Genomic DNA, 26,776 nt, shown 5'->3' with positions numbered 1-26,776 from the left:
TGCAGCTCTGTCTTCAGATTTAAGTGTTAATAGCATGTTATGTGTGAATACCAGAGACATATCTATTACACATGGTTACAAATAACAATAATCCCATTTGTTTAATAATATATAACATAACTTAAAACAATACTACTTATAAAATTGATACAGAACAAAACAAAACTTTTCATGGGTCTTCCTTTCATATTATAAGAAGTTATTTTGAAAACATGAAAAACGTAACAGCTACTTTGATACATTTTGAATTTAATTCATATGTGCCATGAAGTGATCGTCAACAGGATCTGAAAGGTGCTCTCCAGGATCTGTTTTCCTTGATGGATATGTGATCCATCAGATCTATGCTGCTGTGACAAATGTCTTAAGTCATGTAAGCATCAGCTGTGCCCCACACCATATTTGGCAGCTGTCCCAAATGTAACCACTGATTTGCAGGCAAAGCAAGTTCGCACAAAGGACGACAAATGTGAGAGTGGAGGGGCCAGTCCCCTCCACTCTGATTGATCATGATTGGTTGAACTGGTCATTGCAACATCATTGGAATTGAAAAATAAGACACATTTATGGATTTAAACTGAGATGTCTTTTGTTGCACAGGTATTTAATTTTTTTAGAGGATCTGCAAAAATATTTTACATACAAATGGGAAGTGAATTGCTTATTAATCAAAGAATATAGGTATTTGTTGGATGATTGTGGAAATTAAGCCGATAGTTTTAAAATAGGTTTAAAATAATCTTTCGAAAGGAAGTGGAGCTATGTGGGTTTGGCATAATGATGTAAGGTTCAAAGGTAGAATATTAGCCATTAGCTAAAATGTTCCATATCTTAATATGAATTTAAATACCGGTAGCTTTTTGTTTCAACTTGTCCAGGGGTTTGCGGATGAGTATTATCGTCAATCCACCCATAAATATTTTCCCAGCAGGTGATTATTGAAATGTCATTAGTTTTAAATCAAGACAACATGTGCAAGGTATTAAAATGAATAGACTTGGAAATGACTACCCACAGAAATTAAAACTGTTATTTGATCTTTTTTTAAGTGAAACATTGCCATTTGCATTAAGGGAGACAATAAATTTGGAGCTGGAGAAGTTAAACTCATCACAACTGTGATATGCTATAAACTGTCTCAACTCTATTGATGAAAATAACAAATTATTAAATTGTGTTTGATATTTATTCATGTCTGCATTGCATTAGTAAGAGCAGAAGGGCAATAAAATAGTTTCGTTTTTGTGTGAAAGAATAAGGATAAAAAAATTATTGCCAAACAATTGGATCTGGTGGTATAGCATCATTTAAAAGAAAAAGAAGCATGTGAAACGACATGCTTCCATGGATGATGGCTTTCAAAGTTGGCCCACCACATTGGGTTCGTTCGTGGTCCCTATTTAACTCTTGCCATATAAGCAAACGACACTTGGTATAAAAGGAGAGTACGGGTGCTGAGGTGTTATGTGGTGGAGGAGCCTGAAGACCCCAGCCTGTGGTAAGTACACTTAAAAAATCACTCGATTGCACAAGTATCAAAATGTATGCGATATTATTTTAATAAATATAGATCTGAATACGATATCTACTCACAGTAATAAAAATGTTATTTCAACAGGATTGTGCCATTCAAATATTGCAAGGATAAGCGAGAGGTACGAACACTGTTCAGTGACTTTGCATGAATAATCTCAGAAATATAATGTTGCTTGTTTTGGGAGGCGCCACAGTAGATATTTGGGTAATACATGTTTTACAGCTCAGAGGCTGTGCATTCATATTCATATTTTGTGTGAAATTTGCATGGGCTGTGTGGGTTCATGTTGGTTATCTCCAGGTATTCCCGTTTCCTTCTACATTCATTGAACACTCAAAATTGTCCATAGGTGTGAATATGAATGGTTGTTTGTGCTTTGCATACGGCTGGCAAACAGTCCAGTGTGTAAACCTCCTCTCATAGATGTCATCTGGAATAAGTTCCAGTACATCCGCGGTGCAAATGGGGGTCAGGTAAATGGAAAATGAATGACCGTAGTTTGAATCATATCGAATGCAGTGTGTGCTGGTATAATATTAAAATATTGCTGAACGTGACTCCATGTCGACCTGGAAAACCCAATAAAAATAATTTTGCGAGAAGAAATTGTTTATTTGGTTGTTTAACTCACATGCAATATACATACATTAATTAGACTGTGATTCTTAATGCCACACAGACGTCCAGTAAACCACCACCATGAGTACCGACGCAGAAATGGCCATTTATGGCAAAGCTGCTATCTACCTCCGTAAACCAGAGAAGGAGCGAATTGAGGCTCAGAGCAGACCATTTGATGCAAAGTCTGCCTGCTATGTGGTCGATGCAAAGGATCTGTACCTGAAGGCTACAATCCTGAAAAAAGAGGGTGGTAAAGTCACTGTCAAAGTCCTGGACACTGAGGAGGTGCGCAGCTTCTCTTCTTGTCTTAAACTCATGCACTCAAAACATGTGATGCAATTTTCACTTTGTCTTCTTCCAGGAGAAGACAGTTAAAGAAGATGACGTCTCTCCAATGAATCCCCCCAAGTTTGACAAAATTGAAGACATGGCCATGATGACCCATCTCAATGAAGCATCTGTCCTGTATAACCTCAAAGAGCGTTATGCAGCATGGATGATCTATGTAAGACAATCAGCTAAAAATAAAGTGTTCATAAATAATCTCCCCGGAAGAAATGTGTTTACGTTGTGTCTTTCTCAGACCTACTCGGGGCTGTTCTGTGCCACTGTGAACCCCTACAAGATGCTCCCAGTGTACGATTCCGAAGTTGTGAGTGCTTACAGAGGCAAGAAGCGAATGGAGGCTCCACCCCACATCTTCTCTGTCTCTGACAATGCATACCAATTCATGCTTACTGGTATGTAATAAGATGAATATGTATAAGTTCACAACCGTTTTTTGCGCCGGCTGCTCTGGAAATACGTTATTGATCCCAGGCTTCTGTCTGAACAGACCGAGAGAACCAGTCTGTTTTGATCACGTGAGTTATATATTAATTTGTAAACCAAGAAACACTTGGTACAAAACTTGGTACAAAACATTTTCACAAGTTTATCTCTATTATCCAGTGGAGAATCTGGTGCTGGAAAGACTGTGAACACCAAGCGTGTCATTCAGTACTTTGCCACCATCTCAGTTGGTGGTGATAAGAAAAAGGAGCAGGGAAAGTATCAGGTATGTTCACTGAGAAAGAAACGGTGTTTGTTTTGACCGGTTCACTTGGATTTATTTGTAGATATTAATTGTTATGATGATGACAGGGGTCACTTGAGGATCAAATTATAGCTGCCAATCCTCTTCTAGAAGCCTACGGTAATGCCAAAACTGTGAGGAATGACAACTCTTCTCGTTTTGTAAGTAACGTGCAATTGCTACGGTGTAATTGAGTTTACATTTCAACAATGAATGAATCTTAATTTGTCGCCTTTGAAACAGGGTAAATTCATCCGAATTCATTTTGGCACAACTGGCAAACTGGCTAGTGCTGATATTGAAACCTGTAAGTGCACAATTCACAGTGTGGAAATGCCTCAACTGCAGCGTGATAGACGGATTCCTTAAAATAATTGCAGATCTCCTGGAGAAGTCCAGAGTGACATTCCAGCTTCCTGATGAGCGAGGCTACCACATCTTCTACCAGATGATGACCAATCACAAACCAGAGTTGATTGGTATGTAATGGTGTAGTCATTTCAAAATCTATAACTCACATACTTGAACATCCAACAACAAAAATCTTAATTATTGCATTTCCCTCCCTCACAGAAATATCACTGATCACAACCAACCCGTATGACTTTCCTATGTGCAGTCAGGGACAGATCACCGTGGCCAGCATTGATGACAAAATTGAGCTGGAAGCCACAGATGTGAGTGATTATATTTCAAATGTTGTCTGAGATGTAAAAAATTAATGCTGATGTCATTGTTGTATTTTGTTGTTTCTAAACTGACCTTTAGCATACATAAATTATTTTATTTATATATGTGTTTGTTTATTTGTTTGTGTAGTTATTTATTTTTTTGTTTATTTATTTTTGACCCACAGAACGCCATTGATATTCTGGGCTTCAGCGGCGAGGAGAAGATGAGCATCTACAAAATGACAGGTGCTGTCCTTCATCACGGTAACATGAAGTTCAAACAAAAGCAGCGTGAGGAGCAGGCAGAGCCCGACGGCACAGAGGGTATGTAGAGGTGTGGGATGTTTCTGATGACAGGCTGATTGTGTTCAACAAAGCTCATATTAGCTGCATTCTACAAACCACTTCAGATGCTGATAAGGTCGCCTACCTGTTGGGTCTGAACTCCGCTGACATGCTGAAGGCTCTGTGCTATCCCAGAGTGAAAGTCGGAAATGAGTTTGTCACCAAGGGACAGACTGTACCTCAGGTAACGTAGATCAAAATAATCCTACTTTGATCAAAAATAAATTAATAAAAGGCAGCAATTCAAGTAGGCTAAAGTGTGTGATAATTTGACTACTTTCATCTTGTGAAAAAGCTTGAAATACATAACTGACTCTCTGGGTTGAAATTGCTTCTAGGTGCTGAATTCAGTGACAGCGCTTGCCAAGTCCATCTATGAGAGGATGTTCTTGTGGATGGTCATTCGTATCAACCAGATGTTGGATACGAAACAGTCAAGGCAGTTCTTCATTGGTGTCTTGGATATTGCTGGCTTTGAAATCTTTGATGTAAGCTTCATTCATGTGAAAAGACACACTTTTATTTTATTTTTTACCATAGTCTTTTTTAATGAGTAAAAGATTTGTCCTCACACAGTACAACAGCATGGAGCAGCTGTGCATCAATTTCACCAATGAAAAGTTGCAACAGTTCTTCAACCACCACATGTTTGTGCTGGAACAAGAAGAGTACAAGAAGGAGGGTATTATTTGGGAGTTCATTGACTTTGGCATGGATCTGGCTGCCTGCATTGAGCTGATTGAAAAGGTACACATTTTATTCTTAAGACTCAATTTGTCGATGGCCGCGAACTAACCTAGATCATCCAAAACACCATAAATGAGATTCTCCTGTGATTTCGTTTCAGCCCATGGGTATCTTCTCCATCCTTGAAGAGGAGTGCATGTTCCCTAAGGCCACAGATACTTCATTCAAGAACAAGTTATATGATCAGCATCTTGGCAAATGCAAAGCATTTGAGAAGCCGAAGCCCGCAAAGGGCAAGGCCGAGGCCCACTTCTCCCTTGTACATTATGCTGGCACCGTAGATTACAACATCAGCGGTTGGCTGGACAAGAACAAGGATCCCCTCAATGAGTCTGTTGTGCAGCTCTACCAGAAGTCTTCAGTTAAACTCCTGGCTTTCCTTTATCCACCTGCTGCTGCTGAGGGTGTGCTGATAAAACACATTAAATATCGCTGGCATCGGGAGGAATTCTCAAATCTACCAAATCATCAATTTTCAGGAGACCCCCCCAAAATGGCATATTTGTTCAACCAATTTATAATTACATTGTCAAACAGCTGAGCCGGTTTTCAACCATTTAGATCACAGGTGTCAAAGTCAAGGCCCGCGGGCCAAATCCGGCCCGCCACATCATTTTTTTCGGCCCGCGAAAGCAAATCAAACTGGTTAAATTCCATGATGATTGCTAAAATCTGAGCCAAAATTTCATATTTTTGGATGTCAATCACAATAAAAGTCATTATTCTTGACTTCAGATTTGAAAAGTAGTTATTCTTTAATTTGCTGTGTGCTCTATATGTAATATTTGAAGGGATTTAAACATTCTAATGGGTTCCCCAAATTCATAACGGCCCTTGAGAGGAAACCATAACTACAATGTGGCCCGCGGCAAAAAAATGACTTTGACACCCCTGATTTAGATTGTTCCAACTCCTATAAACACCACACCCCCATGTGAGGATGAACAGATATGTGGTGGGAGAAAGAAAATGAAATTTACCAGACTGGGGCAATGGAGATTTGTCCTGACGCCAACGATTGAGTAAATGACATGAATATTCAATATGATACTAATGCTCCATTTCTCTCTAAATTGGTGAACAGAAACTAGTGGCAAAAAGGGAGGCAAGAAGAAGGGTGGTTCAATGCAGACTGTATCTTCACAGTTCAGGGTAAGGTCTAGTTTGCATGTACGGTATTGACATGACATTATACGTACTGTCATTCATTGTTTGGTACTTTCAGGAGAACTTGGGGAAACTGATGACCAACTTGAGGAGCACCCATCCTCACTTTGTGCGTTGCCTAATTCCTAATGAGTCAAAGACTCCAGGTAATGAATGCTGCCACAATGTTAGTAGACTGTCAGGCGACATTATATGGATAACAAATCTTTATGACTTAATACCAATAACTATAATTAGTTGTATTATGCTATTATTAAATTGTCACGGTGCATTGCACCCCTTTCCGTAGGTCTGATGGAGAACTTCCTGGTTATCCACCAGCTTAGGTGTAATGGTGTACTTGAGGGTATCAGAATTTGCAGGAAAGGTTTCCCTAGCAGAATCCTCTATGGTGACTTCAAACAGAGGTATCATTGGCAATATTTTTAACAGCGATATTCTGTAAGTCAACAAAAAATAGTTATGGATCAATTGACTTTCACAATGTATAGGTACAAGGTGCTGAATGCTAGCGTCATCCCGGAAGGCCAGTTCATTGACAACAAGAAGGCTGCAGAGAAATTGCTTGGGTCAATCGATATCGACCATGACCAATACAGATTTGGTCACACCAAGGTAAATCGCTATTTCTAAAAAAATAAATCATAAAATAAAGGACTTTTAAAGTTGAACAATTGAAGTTTTCAAATTTAGTTTTGTCTTCCCTGAAAATTACAATTGCAATTTTATCTGCAATTGTTTTCCCAAAACTCATTTTCTTTATATATTTTCCCTATTACAACAAACACTATCAGATCTGTAAAGTGATGCAAAATACCAATGTTAATTAAAATGAAGCATTCATTGAAAGACAGGTTGCAGAAATAATTATTTTGAAGTGCATCTCGTTAAGCGTTCATCACAACAACATAATTCTTCCACATAGGTGTGGAGTATGGAGTGAGGATAAGCATACACTGTAAAAGAGCAGTCCCCAACTTTTTCCGGTCACAAATCAGTTGAGACAAGTACATGCTGTTGGCATTTTTTCTCATTAGTTTGAAAACGGCTAGTTTTTAAGTAAAAATATTAATCTTATTTAATATGTCAAATTAGATTTTTAGGATTTCTAGACATTCGTTTATGTGTTTAACGTGAGATATCAAGTGTGTAACTTGTTTTTTTTTTCAATCCGGTTAGGTGTTCTTTAAAGCAGGTCTTTTGGGTACCCTTGAGGAAATGAGAGATGAGAAGCTTGCAGCTCTAGTCACCATGACTCAGGCCCTCTGCCGTGGTTACCTGATGAGGAAGGAGTTTGTGAAGATGATGGAGAGAAGGCATGTTCTGAATTGTAAAAAGTCTCGATTAATAAAAAGGAAGAAGTGATGTGCATAAATCATACGTCCATTCACAGGGAGGCCATCTTCACCATCCAGTATAATGTGCGTTCATTCATGAATGTCAAACATTGGCCATGGATGAAGGTGTACTACAAAATCAAGCCTCTGCTGAAGAGTGCTGAAACAGAGAAAGAGTTGGCCCAGATGAAGGAAAACTATGAAAAGATGACCGGTGACTTGGCCGCTGCTCTTGCCAAGAAGAAGGAACTTGAGGAGAAGATGGTGTCTCTCCTTCAGGAGAAGAATGATCTACAGCTGCAAGTTGCATCTGTGAGTAACAAGCCACTGACAGATTTTGCTGGTCACCAATGTTTTGTGTGATAGTAGGTGTTTGCTCAATGTGATATAGGAATCAGAGAATCTGTCTGATGCTGAAGAGAGATGTGAGGGTCTAATCAAGAGTAAGATCCAATTGGAAGCCAAACTCAAGGAGACAACTGAGAGATTGGAAGATGAAGAGGAAATCAATGCTGAGCTCACTGCAAAAAAGAGAAAACTGGAGGATGAATGCTCTGAACTCAAGAAGGATATTGATGACCTGGAGCTTACCTTGGCCAAAGTGGAGAAGGAGAAACATGCCACTGAAAACAAGGTGTGCAACTCTCTGTCTCTCTCTCTCTCTATCTCACGCTCTATGAAATTCAGAATTCAATGAAGAACGACCGCTAAATTCCAAATAAATTGTTGAATCAGAATTCAAGTTTGAATTGAGAAGGCAAAGAGGAAGCAGCATTGCAATAATAATGTGAAATTAAGAACCAGAATTGAAATTCTAATAAAGTCCATCCATCCATCCTTTTTCCAGACCACTTTATAGTCATTAGGGTTGCAGGGGTGCTGGAGCCACTCCCAGCCGTCTTCGGGCACTAGGTGGGAGACACCTTTAATTGGTTGCCAGCCAATCGCAGGGCACAGAGACAAACAAACATTCACTCACACACTCACACCTAGGGACAATATGGAGTGTTCATTCAGCTTGAGATGCATGTTTTTGGAATGTGGGAGGAAACCGGAGGACCCGGAGAAAACCCACGCGGGCCCAGGGAGAACATGCAAACTCCACACAGGGAGGCCGGATCGGGTCTTGAACTCACAACCTCTGCACTGTGAAGCCGGCTTGCTCAACTATCGGGCCGCCTCTATGAAAGTCATTCTGCAAAATTAAAGTGAATTTAACAATGACATTTTACACTGTATGAGCATATTGTTATGAATTTCATCCAAATATCATGTTCAGTACTTTATTTACACATAACTCAATGTTACTAAAGTTTGTCATTTTTTTCATGTATATTAAAAGTTTACTTAAAAGACAATATTATCAAGATTACATTTAAAAAGGACAAATGAAAGAATGGTAAAACCACCCTTTATTCCCCAGAATATCGACCTTCATCGAAGTCTTTAAAATAGCTTTTTTGACATGTTTAGTGTACGTCTGATATGTGGGGAGGAAGATGAGTACCCCTGAATTGCATTGAGTACAATTCCACTTCATTTAATTCAAATGAATTCTGTGTGGTGCAGTCAATTCAAATTCAAGTTAATACAATGAATTGAATTGAATTTTATAATTCTGGATTTTGCATAGCCCTGATTTGTACTTATTACAGAAAAAATAAATTCATCTCTGTTTTGCATCATAGGTCAAGAACCTGACTGAGGAAATGGCTTCTCAGGATGAGACCATTGCAAAGTTGACCAAGGAGAAGAAGGCCCTTCAGGAGGCTCATCAGCAGACTCTTGATGACTTGCAGGCTGAGGAAGATAAGGTCAACACTCTGACCAAGGCTAAGACCAAGCTTGAGCAGCAAGTGGACGATGTACGTGAGGATACGTTATTTTAACACTGGAAAAGCAAGATGTAAGAATGATTAAATAGTATTACTCTGCAGCTTGAGGGGTCCCTGGAACAAGAGAAGAAGCTGCGTATGGACCTGGAGAGGGCCAAGAGGAAGCTTGAGGGTGACCTGAAACTCGCACAGGAATCAATCATGGACCTGGAGAATGACAAACAGCAGTCTGATGAGAAACTTAAAAAGTAATGTCTTGATTTCATGACACAACATCCACAATCACTTTTGAAGAGAGACACCACTACACATGACTAATTTTTGCAGGAAGGACTTTGAAATCAGTCAGCTTCTTAGCAAGATTGAGGATGAGCAGTCAATGGGTGCCCAGCTTCAAAAGAAGATCAAAGAACTTCAGGTCAAATGTCCTCAAAGTTACATGTTACATAAAAAAAATGAATATTGAATTTAAAAGTGAAACAGGGACATGTTCTTATAGGCTCGTATTGAGGAACTGGAAGAGGAAATTGAGGCAGAGCGTGCTGCTCGCGCAAAGGTTGAGAAACAGAGAGCGGATCTCTCCAGGGAACTTGAAGAGATCAGTGAGAGGCTGGAGGAGGCCGGCGGTGCCACTGCTGCTCAGATTGAGATGAACAAGAAGCGCGAGGCTGAGTTCCAAAAGCTGCGTCGTGATCTTGAGGAGTCCACCTTGCAGCATGAGGCCACTGCTGCCGCTCTGCGTAAGAAGCAGGCTGACAGTGTTGCTGAGTTGGGTGAACAGATTGACAACCTCCAGCGTGTCAAGCAGAAGCTGGAGAAGGAAAAAAGTGAATACAAGATGGAGATTGATGATCTCTCCAGCAACATGGAGGCTGTTGCCAAAGCAAAGGTGAATGTTTCCAGTCCATATATCGGTAATATACATCAAGGACTCTGATCGTCAGAACAGATTCATAATAGTCATCATATGTTCTAGGCAAATCTTGAAAAGATGTGCCGTACTCTTGAGGACCAACTTAGTGAACTAAAGAGCAAGAATGATGAAAATATCCGTCAGCTCAATGACCTGGGTGCACAGAAAGCCCGTCTTCTGACAGAAAATGGTATGTATGTGGCAATCAAACTACAATGGTAGTTTAAAAGTGAGCATACACGCTAACGCTACATGATGATGTTGAAACAAGGTGAATTTGGTCGTCAAATTGAGGAAAAGGAAGCTCTTGTCTCACAGCTGACCAGAGGTAAACAGGCCTTTACTCAGCAGATTGAGGAATTGAAGAGACAGATTGAAGAGGAGGTCAAGGTAAGAATTGTCACTCTTAACCACATTTTTCTTTTAAGGTTGAAAAGAACGCATCAAATATATTCATCTTACCAGGCCAAGAATGCGCTTGCTCATGGACTGCAATCAGCCCGCCATGACTGTGATCTGCTGAGGGAGCAATTTGAGGAGGAGCAGGAGGCCAAGGCTGAGCTGCAGCGTGGGATGTCCAAGGCCAACTCTGAGGTGGCTCAGTGGAGAACCAAATATGAAACTGATGCCATCCAGCGCACTGAGGAACTTGAGGAAGCCAAGTAATGATGATTAAATTAAAAAAATATATATTGCCGCATACTGACAGCAGGTTTACATTAATTGCTGTTTTAATTTCATTTGATATAGATGGATAAATTTATAGATGGATAAATCTTAATAGCAACTAATATTTTAAGGATGATCCAAATAACTATTCTGTGTAATTACGCATTTTAGAACAAGACAAATGTGTGTAAAATGTATCATCAGGATTGGAGATTTTTCACTGAGAAACATTTAAAACAGGAAAAAGTTGGCGCAGCGACTCCAGGAGGCTGAGGAACAGATTGAAGCTGTGAATTCAAAGTGTGCTTCTCTGGAGAAGACCAAACAGAGACTCCAGAGTGAAGTGGAAGATCTCATGATTGACGTGGAGAGGGCCAATGGTCTTGCTGCCAACCTTGACAAAAAGCAGAGGAACTTTGACAAGGTACAACTGATGGCAAGCTCACCCAAGACATACAAAAATTAACATGCACTTTCTAAATTGTGAAAATAGGTCTTGGCAGAATGGAAGCAGAAGTTTGAGGAGGGTCAAGCAGAGCTTGAGGGAGCACAGAAGGAGGCTCGTTCTCTTGGCACTGAGCTGTTCAAGATGAAGAACTCTTATGAGGAAGCTCTGGATCAACTGGAGACCATGAAGCGTGAAAACAAGAATCTGCAGCGTGAGTGTTGGACAAAGTTTGGCAACTTGTAGCTCATGTGGCTTCCCCGTGCAAGAATGCAGTGCAAGAATGCGATGCAAGAAAGGAGTCCCTCTTATTAATTTGAAACTGTCTTTGTCACTTCGTAGAGGAGATCTCTGATTTAACCGAACAGATTGGCGAGACTGGAAAAAGTATCCATGAGCTTGAGAAGGCCAAGAAACAGGTGGAGACTGAGAAGTGTGAAATTCAAACAGCACTCGAAGAGGCTGAGGTGAATTGAATTAACACGGGTGTAACAAATCAATGAATAAAATCGGAGTGCAAAGATTTATACTTGTATTCCCAATTTTTTAGGGAACTCTGGAACATGAAGAGTCTAAGATCCTGCGTGTCCAGTTGGAGCTTAACCAGATCAAAGGAGAAGTAGACAGGAAGCTCGCTGAGAAAGACGAGGAGATGGAGCAAATCAAGAGGAATAGCCAAAGAGTGATTGACTCCATGCAGAGCACGTTGGATTCTGAGGTCAGGAGCAGAAATGATGCCCTCAGAATCAAAAAGAAGATGGAGGGAGACTTGAACGAGATGGAAATTCAGCTGAGCCACGCCAATCGGCAGGCAGCCGAGTCTCAGAAGCAATTGAGAATTGTGCAAACACAGCTGAAGGTATAGCAATGTCATGAGTTCGGATCACCGTTCTTTCGTGTAGCTATTTTTTCACTTCATACTTTGATTTTCACCAGGATGCACAACTGCATCTTGATGATGCCGTCAGAGCACAGGATGACCTGAAGGAACAAGCTGCCATGGTGGACCGCAGGAATGGCCTTATGGTGGCTGAAATTGAGGAACTTCGGGCTGCTCTGGAACAAACAGAGAGAGGCCGAAAAGTTGCTGAGCAGGAGCTGGTAGATGCCAGTGAACGTGTGGGCCTTCTGCACTCTCAGGTATATAAGATATATATATTTTTAATATGTTTTGGGATTCAACATGGCAATATTCATGTGTTATGTTTTGAGTAACAATTACATTTCTGTCTCAGAACACAAGCCTTCTTAACACCAAGAAGAAGCTTGAGTCTGACCTTGTCCAGATCCAGAGTGAAGTAGATGACACTGTTCAGGAAGCCAGAAATGCAGAGGACAAAGCCAAGAAGGCCATCACCGATGTATGTTTTCTCTTTGTAATGTTACTTATTTGACTTAATTGATTCGAAAGAAATTTCTAATAACAAAAACAAAATCATGTGTTCTAGGCTGCAATGATGGCTGAGGAGCTGAAGAAGGAACAGGACACCAGCGCCCATCTGGAAAGAATGAAGAAGAACCTGGAAGTTGCTGTCAAGGATCTACAGCATCGCCTGGATGAGGCTGAGAACTTGGCTATGAAGGGTGGCAAGAAACAACTTCAGAAACTTGAATCTCGGGTAAGACAATTAAGTGAACCCACTCAAAGCTAATAAAAAGTATTGCTGTTACATTTGAAAAACAATCAATCTCCAGGTGCGTGAACTTGAGACAGAGGTTGAGGCAGAGCAGCGACGTGGAGCTGACGCTGTTAAGGGTGTCCGAAAATATGAGAGGAGGGTGAAGGAGCTTACTTACCAGGTACATTACTTAGCGTGCATATGTCAAAGAAGAACCTGAAATTAGATGAATTCAAACTTGCAAATCTGATTCTTTTTGTTCACAGACTGAAGAGGACAAGAAAAATGTCGTCAGATTGCAGGATCTGGTTGATAAATTGCAGCTCAAGGTGAAGGCCTACAAGAGGCAGGCAGAGGAAGCGGTAAGGACTGACAAGAAAATAAGAACCAATGTTTTTGTATCTGTATCTCTCTGTCTCTTTCTCTCTCTCTCCCTCTCTCTCTTTCTCTCTCTATCGGTAAATAATTAAATAATAAATAAACACTGGTAAATAATTTTGTACTGTAAAGTTTAATGTATGCAACTACACCCCTAATGAGGATAAAGTGGCCTGGAAAGTGGATGGATATTTCCGACTTAAATTTTCTGCCTGACCTGAATTTACAGGAGGAGCAGGCCAATGTTCACCTGTCCAAATGCAGGAAGGTCCAACATGAGCTGGAAGAGGCAGAGGAGCGTGCTGACATTGCAGAGTCTCAAGTCAACAAACTCAGAGCCAAAAGCCGTGACTCTGGAAAAGTAAGTATTGAAAAATTAAATGACCAGTATCCATATTAGAAAAGTATAGGCCACTTATCAAATATGAAATCAATTTTGGATTTTAAGAATGACTGTATATTTTCTTTCAGAGCAAGGATACAGCTGAGTGAAGTTGATTCTTCCGTGGGTTGTTTCAACTCATATAATATGATGTGAAATAAACCACAATAAAACTCCTTTGAAAAAAATGCAAATATGAGTGGTACTTTTTTATGCCAGACTGTATTTTTGGAAGAACCTGATTTTATCATGTCACTATAGTGATAAGAGACAGGAACATAGGGTGACCTTTAAGAGTGGAGGCAGATGTACACAAGTAGAATACATTCTGTGTCAACGGCGCCATCTGCAGGAAATCAGTGACTGTAAAGTAGTGGTTGGTGAAAGTGTAGCCAGACAGTATAGGTTGGTGGGTCTGTAGGATGATGCTGGTAGTGAGGAATATGAAGAAACCAAAGGTAGAAGTGAGGACAAAATGGTGGAAGTTGAAAAAAGAAGAGTGTTTCATGACATGTAGGAAGGAGGTAATACAAGCACTGGGTAATAAAAGCACTGGGCAAGAGGTCCTTCCAGATGACTGGCAGACTACAGCTAACATAATATAAGATAAGGATAAGGAGACATAGTGGTGGAATGGGGAGGTGCAAGAGTGTATACAGAGAAAGAGGTGAGCAAAGAAGTGGGACACTGAGAGAACGGACAAGAGTAGGCACCAGTACAAGGAGATGCAGCGCACAGTTAAAGTAAAGGTGGCAAAGGCCAAACAAGAGGCCTATGATGACTTGTATGATAGGCTGGACAGCAAGGAAGGCGAGACTGATCTTTACAGGCTGGAGAGACAGAGAGACAAAGATGGTAAGGACCTGCAGCAGGTTCGTGTGATTAAGTATAGAGATGGTAATGTATTAACAAGTGCCAGTAGTCTGATGGCAAGATGGAAAGAGTACTTTGAAGAATTGATGAATGAGGAAAATGAGAAGGAACAAAGAGTAGAAGATGTGACTGTTGTGGACCAAGACGTAGCAAACATTAGCAAGGATGAAGTGAGGAGGGCGCTGAAGAGGATGAAGGGTGGAAAGGCACTTGGGCCTGATGATTTACCAATCGAAGTATGGAAGTGTGGCGGTGGTGGTCCTGACTGGGTTATTCAACGAGATCTTAGATGGTGAACAGATGCCTGAAGAACGGAGACCAAGTGTACTCGTTCCAATTTTTAAGAACAAGGGAGATGTGCAGATTTGTAGTAACGACAGAGGAATAAAGTTGATGAGTCATACAATGAAACTATGGGAAAGAGTAGTTGAAAGCTAGACTAAGAGCAGAAGTGAACATTGGTGAGCAGCAATATGCCTTCATGCCAAAAAGGGGTACGACAGATGCAGTGTTTGCCTTAAAGGACAACCGACGTCTCCGGACAAGTTGTGTCCATAATTTGTAAAATGGCTTCAAATGACTTCTACTGAGCGTATTTTACAAATATTCCACCGCATATAGCTATATTTTACGTTTTAAGACTCGAGCTGAATATTCAGGAAGTCTTGTTTTTGAGTTGGTGACGAGTCAGTACACTGACGTCACTAAAGGACCGCCCCTGACAGTAAAAAAATCATCACGTCAATGTATTTTGCTGTACTTGTTTGGTCTGGGGACCATTTGTGTTGCACCCAAAAGCCTCCAGAAGGCCAGAAGAGGGCGTCCAAGCGCCATATAAGGAATTTATCAGCCTGTGGAAACGGAGGTGGCCACAGGAGGTTGCCATTTTGTGCCTCTTTTTTTGGGTGAGAGATTTCCCCCCAATGTTGCCTCAAAATCGCACAACTAAATTATTTAATCGTTTGCAAACATGTATGCTTTCCTCTTCAGAACTATTTCAATCATATTCATAACTGGATGTGTAACAAGAAAGCATATTCTCCGAATCTGAAGAGATTGTTTTGATTCACTAGCAATGCAAGATGTCTTGGCGTGACGTCACGAACTGGGGGCGGGACTTTCTGAAAATGCCCAATTCGCAGCTCATTTTTTTCCAGATTTTGGACACTTTAAGTCATTTTTATTGGTGTTTTGCATTTGACTAAAAATATCATACTGTGTGTTTTGGGTATTTTAGATGCTATAAAATGTTTTTATAATGTCAGTTAAAAAACAAAAAAGTGACGTCGGTTGTCCTTTAAGAATGCTGATAGAGAAGTACAGAGAAGGTCAGAATGAATTGCATTGTGTCTTTGTAGATCTGGAGAAAGCGTATGACAGGGTGCCCAGAGAAGAGCTGTGGTATTGCACGAGGAAGTCTGGAGTGACGGAAAAGTATGTCAGAGCGGTGCAAGACATGGATCATGACTGTAAAACAGTTGTGAGGTGTGCTGTCGGTGTGACGGAGGAATTCAAGGTGGAGGTGGGACTCCACCAGGGGCCAGCTCTGAGCCCCTTCTTATTTGCTATGGTGATGGACAAGCTGACAGATGATCTTTGACAAGAATCTCCTTGGACCATGATGTTTGCAGATGACATTGTGATCTGTAGCGAGAACAGGGAACAGGTGGCGGAGAAATGTGGAGGTATGCCCTGGAAAGGAGAGGAATGAAGATTAGCCACAGCAAGACGGAATATATGTGTGTGTGAATGAGAGGGATCCAAGTGCAAGAGTGATGCTACAGGGAGAAGAGATAAAGAAGGTGGAGGATTTTAAGTACTTGGGGTCAACTGTCCAGAGCAATGGAGAGTGTGGAAAAGAGGTGAAGAAGTGTGTCCAGGCAGGCTGGAACGGCCGGACAAAAATGTCAGGTGTTATGTGTGATAGAAGGGTTTCAGCTAGGATGATAGGAAAAGTGTATAAAACCGTGGTCAGACCAGCCATGATGTTTGGACTGGAGACAGTGCCACTGAAGAAAAGACAGGAAGCAGAGCTGGAGGTAGCAGAGCTGAAATGTTGAGGTTTTCTTTGGGAGTGACCAGGTTGGATAGGATCAGTAATGAGTATATTAGAGGGACAACTAATATTAGGCTTTGGAGAGAAAGTCAGAGAGGCCAGACTGAGATGGTTTGGACATGTCCAGAGGAGAGAGCGACTATATCGGGAGAAGGATGTTGAATCTGAAACTGCCAGGCAGGAGACTGAGCGGAGAACCGAAGAGGAAGTTTATGGATGTTGTCAAAGAGGTCATGAAGGTAGCTGGTGTGAGAGAAGAGGATGCACAAAACCGGCTTAGATGGAGGACACTGATTCGCTGTGGCGACCCCTGAATGGAAAAGCCGAAAGGAAAAGAAGAAGATAGCCAATTTAATTTCATCTGGAGAAACTTCAGATTTGCACCTTTTCTTGGAGCGATCGTACCACGTAATTATTTTTTCTGTGATTTGTTACTGAAGAATTTCCAGTAATTCAATCTTTACCTTTCTAGGGTTACCAATCATTGATTTGCCATTTGCCAGCTTTACAGCATTGAAACACAAAAGTATAAGTGAAAAGAAGTTGAACAGTTTATAAACGTACATTTTTAAAACAAAAGAAACAGAAAATAATTCAAGCTGCTATGGGACCTCAACTCCATCCATCCATCCATCCATCCATCCATCCATCCATCCATCCATCCATCCATCCATCCATCCATCCATCCATCCATCCATCCATCCATCCATCCATCCATCCATCCATTGCCCAGATACAGACACTGACATCTAACAAAGGACCAAAATAACAAATAAACAGAAGACCAGCCATGGCAGCACCTGAGCTTTATGCACTCTGGGAATAATCTCTCAAAAATGACATTCTGGGAGGAGTGACCTGATGTAAGTGCTGAGGGTGATGAATTATGTGGGACCAGCGTCTTCATGAGCTCAGCATTTCCTTCCACACCCACGACTGAAAACAAAACAAAGACAGACACCTCTTCTTTTTCTTTCGGCTTTTCCCTTCAAAGGGTCGCCACAGCAAATCAGTGTCCTCCATCTTTAGAGGTTTGATCCGCATGTTTGTTTTGGCCAAGCTTTTACGTCGGATGCCCTTCCTGACACAACCCTCTGTATTTATCTGGGCTTGGGACCGGCACAAGAAGACTTATCTCTCTTTGTCGCTACAGAACAAGCAACTCACTCAGTAAAAGGCTCCCAAACACAAAATGGTCATCGGCACAGCAACAAAAATAGAAATGCAGCAATTTCAATATTACAAGGAACAAACAACAACAATACAAAATAAGTCGTTTTATTCAGGGAAAACCTACTATTTTCTAAACTCTATTCATTGTTCTACAATAATGTGGTAATCTGTTTGTACGTTATATAACAAGGAATATTTTTTTAATGTGTAAATGTTCAGGAAGGTGTTTTACTCTGATGCATTTTTAAGTTTAAAAATTCATTTAAAAAATACTTTTTTTCGGCACCAGTCACAATTTTATCAACAAAAAATAATACATAACTCTAAAAGTGCTAATTGGTGTAATTTAAATACAGTAAGCACGGTTTGGTCAAATTGATATGAAAAGTATCAAACCTTTGAGCCTCAACAGGGTAGAATAATGTAGGCTTGTCATAAAAGAACATAAAATAGATCTGTTCTTATTCATATTAAGGCACAGCTATTAATAACATCACAGTTGCTCAAGTAACAACTAATCACTGGTCAGCTTCAAAGTTTAGCTGTGATTGTTTATAAATTGAGCCCTTCGAAAATGTGAAGGCTCAGTTTACATTTCTGGTTGACTGAAAAGTGGCAAAATGGCCACCCGCTAAAATGGCTAGACATTGGTGAATTTTGTTGCTTAACTCACATTCCCCAAACATGAAATTTATCATTAGACCAGTGGAGGTGTACAGAAACTATTCATACAAAGAACATTTTGGGATCCATTTCGCATTTAAAAAAGTAATCCCTCCAAAAATATGAGTAAAGTGAGTGCAAAACTTTCCAAGATGTCAGGAAGTAAATTTTTGTTCAAAATAGAGCATAAAATAGCATCACCAACTTGTTTGCAAAAATAGGTAACCATAAGGTGTCGAAGATGACTTTGAGACATCATAACTCAGATAAGGAGTGCATGCCACTTGGCTATCGGCTGACGGACTGAGCGGAGCATCAGATCCAAATGTTCACTTTCTGAATTGTTGTTCTTCAAAATTAACTGTCCAATCATTTGCTTGGGTACGTTTCTATTTGAGTGAGTCTCAAAGACAGAGATCAAAATTTTAAAATGTTGCACAGGAAATTCTGGCAAGGAGAAAACAAGAACTTCATTGAAGACAGTCACCGTGCCACGCTCCACAGCAGAGGTTTTCTGGTGCTTCAACTTGCACCGGGTGCACTGTACACTGATCCTGACATAGAGGACTGTACAACACAAGTAATATGTGTTAGAAGATTTCATTTGAATCAAAGATGTTTTGTCAAAGGTGAAAATCCAATTGTTTGTTACCTGTTTCCAAATGCATCTCCTTATGGATTGTATGAACCTTGAGCACTCCAACCTCAATTCTCTGAGAAGTTGGAAGAAACTTCAGCGACAGAAGAATTTCCCCCACCACATCCTGCCAATTGAGCATATACACATATGTCATTTTGAATTATTTTGTTGAATAAAAGTAAAAACATTGCAAACTTGAAGAATTGCCAGTTGTCATTTTCAAAAAGTAGGTTCGAACAAACAATAATCTGACCTAAAATGTTTTCTTTTTTATATAATTAATCTTTGTTGAAAGTGTTTGAATGGTTGCCTACGTGTGACTTGCGATTGGCTGGGAACCAGTTCAGGGTTTACATTGCCTACTGCCTGAATACACCACATTCCCGACCCTCGCGATGTACAACTGCTTTGAAATGGATGGATGGACATGAATCATTTTGAATGAATGGATTAGAGATAAACCATTTAATTTTACTGCCCGGATTAGAATAGTCAACGTTTTGCTGAACGTGCAGTGAAATAAGTATAAAGTCAGAACTAAATTGTGTGCAAGTAACTTCTATCATCTAGCAAAATATACTTTGGGTTTCCAGTACATACTCCGCACAGATATCTTGGTAGGATACACCAACCACCTGGTTTTGGCACTCTACGTAGGCTTTCCCTTGCTGCATCTCAGATGTGTGCTTATATTTACATATTTTATATTTAAATGTATTCATATTCCGCTTTTTGTCTTCTACTTTCTCCCTTTTGTAATTCAGCTGCTGTCAATTGTAAATTTCTCCATTGTGAGACAAATGAAAGTTTTCTTATCTTTTCTGATCTGATGTGATCTTATCTTATCTGCCAAACAGGGTTAATGAAACGATAGCTGTGGATCGTGGGCTGCACATTAGAGAAAAAAAAACACAATGGGGGAATTCTGAAGTTGTATATACAGCAATCTGCATTGCCAGTTATTTGGGTTGCTATAATTACAATATTAATGTACATAATGCCAGTGTCTGAAACTCATCACAAAAAGTTAGCGGACACCAGGGCAGACAACTCTGAAAAGCTGCCTGCCCGGCCACTAAATTGCCTGCCCCATTTGTCACAACTTGAAACACAATAAGACGACTAATCGCAAAAAAAAAAACATTGTTGCGAAGTATAAAGGATTTATTTAATTAAGGAAGTACCTAACACAAATGCTCACTTGCTTAATTTATGGTAATTATCCCTTGCTGGAGATTTCGCACCATTTGTCGTTTGTCGTCATGGTGCACAATGCAATGTTTGTGTTGCATTGTCTGCTAAAAGCGATGTGGCTCCTCTTTCTAAGCGCCTTTCAAAACTTTCAAGTACACTTCACAGTCACGGTATAGTTCGAAGCACGAAACAGGGTTCTGATCGGCTGCCGTGCCGAGGATGCAAATTGCCAAACGAACGCTCGTTTGGCAATTGGCATACATTGTGTAGAGAATTGCCAAACAAACGCTCGTGTGGCAATTTGCATACTCGGCAGCCAATCAAAAGCCTGTTTTGTGCTTCGGACTATACCGTGACTGTAAAGTGTACTTGAGAGTTTTGAAAGGCGCTTAGAAAGAGGAGTCCACGTGGCTCGTAACAATTTGCTTGTAGATTTTGCTTTATTGAATAAAACAGACGTTTGATTTGAAAAAAACTATATATTTTTTTCTCTTGACAAAATTGTCGGCCGCCCGGGCTGAGACGTTTTGAAAGTTGTACGCCCCAGGCCTCTGGGCAGACGTTATTCTAAACATATAACACAAATAATGCAGTTCCGCTCAATTTTGACATGTATATTGTACAGTTTATCGGTACGTATATGCGCTCAGTAGTCTTCTTCTTATAGTAGAATTATAAATAAACACACATATACAAGCAGGATTTGCAGGGGGCTGCCGGTAGTCCGGTTTGTTGGACACTGTCTACGCCTACCCCCGGGTGCGTGTTTGGGATCACTCTTTGTCTGGCCTCTACCCTTCAACCTGTTCGGCTTGGGTGACCCTGCCAGGAGTGCAAGACTCCGGCCGACATAGCTGTCGGGGTCATTGAGACGCGCAAAGTGCCTCACCACGATAAGGTGGTGATCCCAGTCGAGGCACAAAAAAATAATAAATAAATAAACCACACACAAACACACGCTCATAAACACACACACACACACACACACACACACACACACATTCACACGCTAACAAATTTGAGCGCATGCAAATGCATGCACGGATATGCAAATAGGACTATATGACAGTTTCACCTGTATTCATCTTTTTGAGTGAGGCTTATTTTTACCTTTTGGGGAGTGTTAAGCTTTCCTTTTAGCTCCAGAGGGTAAGAAATATTGAGATGTCTTAAAGGCACCCTAACCTGTCCCAATGTTGTGTGTCTGGAGAATCTGTCAAAGTCTCTCACCTTTCACAAAGAAAGAAATGGGGGTATGTTATTCAACGGTGGTCAGAAATACCATGGCAGGAACTTGAATTAGCATTGTCTTACATATGTGAGGGATTACATTTTTTTTAATTATTGTCTTTACTATCTTCAGACTATAGATTATCAGAGGCGATCATCTTTTTAAAAAAGAATTACTCTGACATCGAGAGTGTTGTGATCCAACAACAGTTTGTCCTAAAGAAGAAACAATATGTGTATCATTTTATCATCCTGACAATGTGAAATGTATTTGTACTGTATGTTTAAGAACCTCCATTCTGAGGTCAATTTGATCCAGCTCATTTTCGTCATGTAGGAGACAGGTGAAATGGTCTCCAAACAAGGGGTTACAGGTGCCTTTTACAATACGAGTCCGCCAGTCCTCCAGCACGGTCCGCAGGGTAAGTGGTGTCCCTTCATCCTAACAGAATCATTGAAAGCCGGGTATTACAGAGTGGATGAACATGGATAAATGGGTTTTGGATAACAAAAATGACATGAGAATGATACAAGACTTTAAGAGGTTGTTTTAAGAGATATTGATTAAATAAAAAGTTGGATTGGATTGGATATGCCTTTATTAGTCTCACAGTGGAGAAATTTACATTTCACAGCAGCAAAGTGATGAAAGGAATTCATAAATGATTCAAAATACACTTTTGATCAGTTTTGTGCATCATTGGATAATAAAGGCATTAAAAGAATAATAGTAATAATAATAATAGCAATAGAAGAATATGGAATAATAATAATAATAATAATAATAATAATAATAATAATAATAATAATAATAATAATAATAATAATAATAATAATAATAGACACGTTTGTACCGCTTCCTCAATGGAAGGCCCATCCGTCTCAGATCCGATCCATAGAAGCTTCAGTTGGACAAACAGCTGGAGGCTGCTGATTTTCCCTGGCTGCTGAAGCCCCTCGACCTCTAAGATAGTAACCACAAGACGGTGCTGTTCCACGTCATAATATAGAGAATAGTGGAGCCACCCTTGAATCATCTGTTGACCAAAGGAGGTGGGACAGTAAAGAACTCCGATGCTGATTTCATGATGTGTTATTTGAACCAAATGAAATAATAATAATAAGGCTACTAGAATATCAAACAGCTTTTCCATACAGCACTGCCATTAACAGGGCATTACAAGGCATATACTGCTCAGAAGACATAAGAAAAGTTTGATACAAACTTTAACCTCTCCTGTATTCTGTGTGGATTCCAAGATGCCCGTATCAACATCTTCGACCTACAAAGTTTGCATATTTGTTTGAAAACTTTCAGAATAGTCATGCATGTTCCAGTTGACATAGGTGGTACTTGTCAATTAAATCAGTACCACTTCCCATCAATATGTTGAGAGTTTAGACTGTGTTTGACCTCATTGGTATTGTGGGTGACGTCGAATGGTGGAAATTAACACCTGCCAAATGTGGCTCAATTTTTCATTTCGGCTGGTGTTAATAAAAGCTTCCTGGCCACATTGGTTGTTAATGCATGAAGTGATTGGTAATTTCAGATAAACTTGGGCATGGGGTCTTGTGCGATGCGCGGGGGCACCTGGTGCCCATCAGGAGTGTCACTGAACATCCATCCACCCATCCAAATTCCGATCCGCTTATCCTCACAAGGGTTGCATGGGGTGCTGGAGCCCATCTCAGCTGGCTTCGGGCAGTCGGCGGAGGACACCGTGAATTGGTTGCCAGCCAAATACAGTGCAAAGTGGGACGAAACTGGAGGGCTCTGAGAAAACCCACGCGGGCATGGGGAGACCATGCAAACTGCTCGCAGGGAGACGGAGCGGGATTTGAACTCACAACCTCTTTATTGTGAAGTTGGCGTGCTAACCACTCAACATTGTGAAACTAAATGAAGAGTCGCCTCAGGAAAACACTGATAATTAGATTATAATGTGGAAAGGTAGTACCCTCGATGGATAAATCAGCAATGTGCCATGTTTGAGGAACATTGGTGCTTCTTCCCAAGCTGAGCCAAAAGCTACAGTGTGGTAATCAGGTGAGTTTATAAAATACGTCCTTTATCAACATTCATATACTGTATATTTTCCTCTTTCTGGAATGTATTTATTGGTAATGTAAACAAATTACTTGCAAATGTGTTTTGCTATATAAATGTATATAAATATAAATGTGCTATACATACAAATCTGCCTCACACTAATACATGAGCAAGCGTCATATCATGGGATTAATTATTGATATAAATACTTATATAAAACTGCTTGTGGTGCCTCCTGAATTGTCAAATCAAACAACCACTTAAGTATTTTATCTGCCTACAACTAATACTGTACGATTAACAAGGTCCGAATAAAGCTGCAAGGTATTGTTTCGTTGAATACATTTAACAAGGAGTGTGCAGTGAATATGAACCTTAAAATTCCGTTTTAATAAGGTCAACTCAAATGACATTTTCTTTTCCTGTGATTTCTCACCTTAATAGATGGAATTCCTTTGTACTGTTCTTTAATTTCAGATATGTCATCTGGGTGCAGCAAATCACCATTCACTATAGTAAAGATCAAACAAACATTTTTTCCCTCTATATGTCAGCTAGTGTTAGGATTTAATGTTTGTGCTCACCTGCTTGAGGATGAGGGGGTGCAGCTGAGGGCCGTTTGAAGCATCTAATGGCCTGCCAGGCCAAGATAGCCAGTGCCACCAGAAGAAGAGCAACTGACAAGCCAAGGATGCTGTATTTAACTGCATCTGAGAAAGGGAACCTCAAGGCTGCAGCAGATGACAGAAACCTCCCAGAGGTGAAATAATTCAATGGAAGGACCATCATGTTCTGGGCTGCAGACCAGAAAACGCAAGGTTATGTGACAATGATCATTGTCAGAGAAAATCGTGATGAACAATTAACCAGACCTGAGACTCAGCAGAAAAATAGAGCTTAACTTTAAAAAAAATTTATTGTGTACACTACAGTTAGAGGCTGTTCTCTGTATCGGGAAAAACAACATTTACTACATTTTTAAGTACAGTTTGCACTGAGCAGGATATATTTTTTAAAAGTGTTTAAATTGTCTGATTGAATCATATGAGTGGCTTGCTCCAGTTTTGGTTTTATCTCATACAGTGTGAACTATATTCTCCTAGTGTCGGTTACAGTCATCCTTAAATCAACAGCTGACACTTCAACGATGTCTGTGAAGAAACTGTGATTTAGCTTACTGGAGTAATCTTAGTGTTTAATTACTTTTGAATCGTGAATTATGTGAAGTTACTCAGTTTTTACATTCATATTGTTTGGATATAAAATTTTTAATACCATTGTGCTATCACATCTGAGCCCATATGACAAAAAATTGCTGTTTTGCGAATTGAGCGTCATATGGAAATCACAGTTGTACTAAATTCATCCTGTCTACTTGATAACTAATGTTAAGCAGATTCCTTACTTACAGACAGTGTATTGTAGGTGTTCAAAAACCTGACATGTTTCGGCGACTACTTCCGTCTTCGTCAGAGTGTCTGAGTGTCTGACGAAGGCGGAAGTAGTCGCCGAAACATGTCAGGTATTTGAACACCTACAATACACTGTCTGTAAGTAAGGAATATGGAAATCACACTTGCATGCTCCTGGAATGTGGGAGGAAGACAGAATAGTCCGAGAAGTCCCACACAAGAACACATACCTCTGAACTATGCTAACCACCACACTGCAACTGTGCATTTCATTTTATTTTCATTTATATCTGGAAGTCATCAAATGATGTAAAAACTAGTAAAATGTCTAAACAAGACCATTTCCTTTTGATAGTCTTTTTTTCTGGTTTGGCTTTAAAAATAATCTGTTTGAATATAAATAAATGTGGTATTCATTTTTATGAGTTTAAGCTTCAAAATTCAGTTCGGTTTTACATGAAGAGGAAACCAATGGACAAAAATCCATACAAATGTATGGCTCCTCAAGTTGAATGATACACACATTTTTTTTAACACAACACACAATGCATTTAAAGGCGCTTGTCAATAGTAATTGTCAATCTTGGTATTCTTAATGTTCATTTGACTGTTATAGGTTTGTATTTGAACACAAATTACGGTTTAAAAGGACAAATACAGTAAAAAAAATACTTACTCTATTCAGCAGAAAGAAAGATTATTTTGGGGATGTCACTCTCACATTGCTTGGTTGCCACTGCATCGTACAATTTTGGAAAGGAATTTTGCGTTGTTTCTTCTGCACGATAAAAGCAGAGAACTTATCCACGCTTCTTCCTCATTCTTTGAAACAAAGCACACTCCCTTGCTTCAAGCTCTTCAAACACATACACAAGCAAATGACAAGACAAGTTCCCGTACACACTTCTGGACGAACTCGTTAGTTGAGATCTTGCTGACAATTTAGGAAGTTAAACAAAAACAGATTGACATATCTTTTCCTTGTCTGAAAAGTTACTTTGCCCTCAGATCTGCCTTTACAAAGCATTTATAAATTGGATTTATGGCTGTTTCAAACCATTTGCTAATAGCACAATGTGATGAAAATGTGTTTGGCACCTCTTGATGTTTTTCCTTTATTTCAGATTTGTCACATTTCAATGTTTCCCATTATCAAATACATGTACTGTACATTTAAATATTAGTTTAGAAGGGACAATACAAGGCATTTTTTGTAATGGTTGTTGACTGGTTAGCATGTCCACCTCTCTGTGTATGTAGTTTTCAGGTTCTGCCTGTGCCCACATGGGTTCCTCCTACATTCCAAAAACATACATGGTAGATTAATATAACACTCCAAATTATCCTCAAGTATGATTGTGAGCGCAAATGGTTGTTGATCAGGGCTGTTGTGCCCTGCTATTGGCTGTGTACTTCACCCATTCAATGAAGAGGGATGGGTGGATGTTTTGTGCTTGACAATATGTTTAATCATTTAAATTTGGCAGTCTTGTTAACATACTTTAAAAAATGTAACTTTACACAAAGCTAAAAAAACATACTCAAAACTCTTGAACTGATAACTAGGGGTCTTCGTCAAAGAAATATATATGGCGCCAGCAGTGGTGGCTGCATTTATGACATTCAGCTGACATTACTTAATTAAGGAGATGCTTACACATTATTGCTAAGTGATAATCATAAAAAACATCATCTGTTCATCTACTATCAAAAAACCTCACGGTACAAGGGAAAAAAGGAC

General features: G+C 39.9%; 2 protein-coding genes and 1 pseudogene across 5 annotated transcripts; 2 read left to right on the top strand and 1 right to left on the bottom strand.

Moving 5' to 3' along the window:
* Nucleotides 1-1,432: 1,432 nt before the first annotated feature.
* LOC148898322 (myosin heavy chain, fast skeletal muscle-like) lies at nt 1,433-13,935 on the top strand. Of its 2 annotated transcripts, none has more exons than XM_088997464.1 (41): nt 1,433-1,498; nt 1,619-1,655; nt 2,217-2,443; nt 2,520-2,663; nt 2,742-2,898; nt 2,994-3,021; nt 3,110-3,215; nt 3,302-3,394; nt 3,477-3,540; nt 3,614-3,712; nt 3,807-3,910; nt 4,090-4,228; nt 4,315-4,433; nt 4,588-4,737; nt 4,826-4,996; nt 5,097-5,400; nt 6,081-6,148; nt 6,222-6,309; nt 6,453-6,570; nt 6,655-6,778; nt 7,343-7,483; nt 7,561-7,812; nt 7,892-8,134; nt 9,189-9,365; nt 9,438-9,583; nt 9,663-9,753; nt 9,835-10,224; nt 10,312-10,438; nt 10,520-10,638; nt 10,714-10,910; nt 11,158-11,341; nt 11,411-11,576; nt 11,705-11,829; nt 11,913-12,221; nt 12,299-12,502; nt 12,598-12,723; nt 12,811-12,981; nt 13,058-13,162; nt 13,248-13,343; nt 13,589-13,720; nt 13,831-13,935. In XM_088997464.1, exons 3-41 carry the CDS (start codon nt 2,237-2,239, stop codon nt 13,849-13,851), a joined length of 5,805 nt encoding a protein of 1,934 aa, XP_088853590.1. In that variant the 5' UTR covers nt 1,433-1,498; nt 1,619-1,655; nt 2,217-2,236; the 3' UTR covers nt 13,852-13,935. The 2 variants fall into 2 exon arrangements, with proteins under 2 accessions (XP_088853590.1, XP_088853589.1); XM_088997463.1 differs by having other exon boundaries at nt 1,434-1,498; nt 7,343-7,479; nt 7,557-7,812.
* Nucleotides 13,936-14,066: 131 nt separating this feature from the next.
* LOC148898321 (uncharacterized) lies at nt 14,067-15,280 on the top strand (annotated as a pseudogene).
* Nucleotides 15,281-17,461: 2,181 nt separating this feature from the next.
* Nucleotides 17,462-25,893, bottom strand: syt19 (synaptotagmin XIX). 3 transcript variants are annotated; one of them, XM_088997460.1, is made up of 9 exons: nt 25,712-25,893; nt 24,208-24,420; nt 24,060-24,133; nt 22,797-22,853; nt 22,425-22,607; nt 21,863-22,012; nt 21,451-21,570; nt 19,159-19,270; nt 17,462-19,073 (listed from the first exon to the last, which is right to left on the bottom strand). In XM_088997460.1, the coding sequence occupies exons 2-9, from the start codon at nt 24,410-24,412 to the stop codon at nt 18,769-18,771; spliced, it is 1,206 nt and encodes a 401-aa protein (XP_088853586.1). In that variant the 5' UTR covers nt 24,413-24,420; nt 25,712-25,893; the 3' UTR covers nt 17,462-18,768. The 3 variants fall into 3 exon arrangements, with proteins under 3 accessions (XP_088853586.1, XP_088853587.1, XP_088853588.1); XM_088997461.1 differs by having other exon boundaries at nt 22,803-22,853; XM_088997462.1 differs by lacking the exon at nt 22,797-22,853.
* Between the last annotated feature and the right edge of the window lie 883 nt (nt 25,894-26,776).

The sequence above is a fragment of the Hippocampus bargibanti genome, linkage group LG05, assembly GCF_051943395.1.
Source record: "Hippocampus bargibanti isolate YZ-2025 linkage group LG05, ASM5194339v1, whole genome shotgun sequence".
NCBI lineage: Eukaryota > Metazoa > Chordata > Actinopteri > Syngnathiformes > Syngnathidae > Hippocampus > Hippocampus bargibanti.
Note: the sequence above shows the minus strand (reverse complement) of the source record. Positions and strands in the feature narration are given on the sequence as shown.

Excerpts from the sequence above, each read along its gene's own strand:
- LOC148898322 (XM_088997464.1), top strand. The coding sequence starts at position 2,237 with ATGAGTACCGACGCAGAAATGGCCATTTATGGCAAAGCTGCTATCTAC. Across the intron at positions 2,444-2,519 it reads AAGTCCTGGACACTGAGGAG|GAGAAGACAGTTAAAGAAGA; the intron begins GTGCGCAGCTTC and ends GTCTTCTTCCAG. Across the intron at positions 3,022-3,109 it reads AACCAGTCTGTTTTGATCAC|TGGAGAATCTGGTGCTGGAA; the intron begins GTGAGTTATATA and ends TCTATTATCCAG.
- syt19 (XM_088997460.1), bottom strand. The coding sequence starts at position 24,412 with ATGATGGTCCTTCCATTGAATTATTTCACCTCTGGGAGGTTTCTGTCA. Across the intron at positions 22,608-22,796 it reads AGAATACAGGAGAGGTTAAA|ATGATTCAAGGGTGGCTCCA; the intron begins GTTTGTATCAAA and ends TTTGGTCAACAG. Across the intron at positions 22,013-22,424 it reads GGCCTTCCATTGAGGAAGCG|GATGAAGGGACACCACTTAC; the intron begins GTACAAACGTGT and ends TGATTCTGTTAG.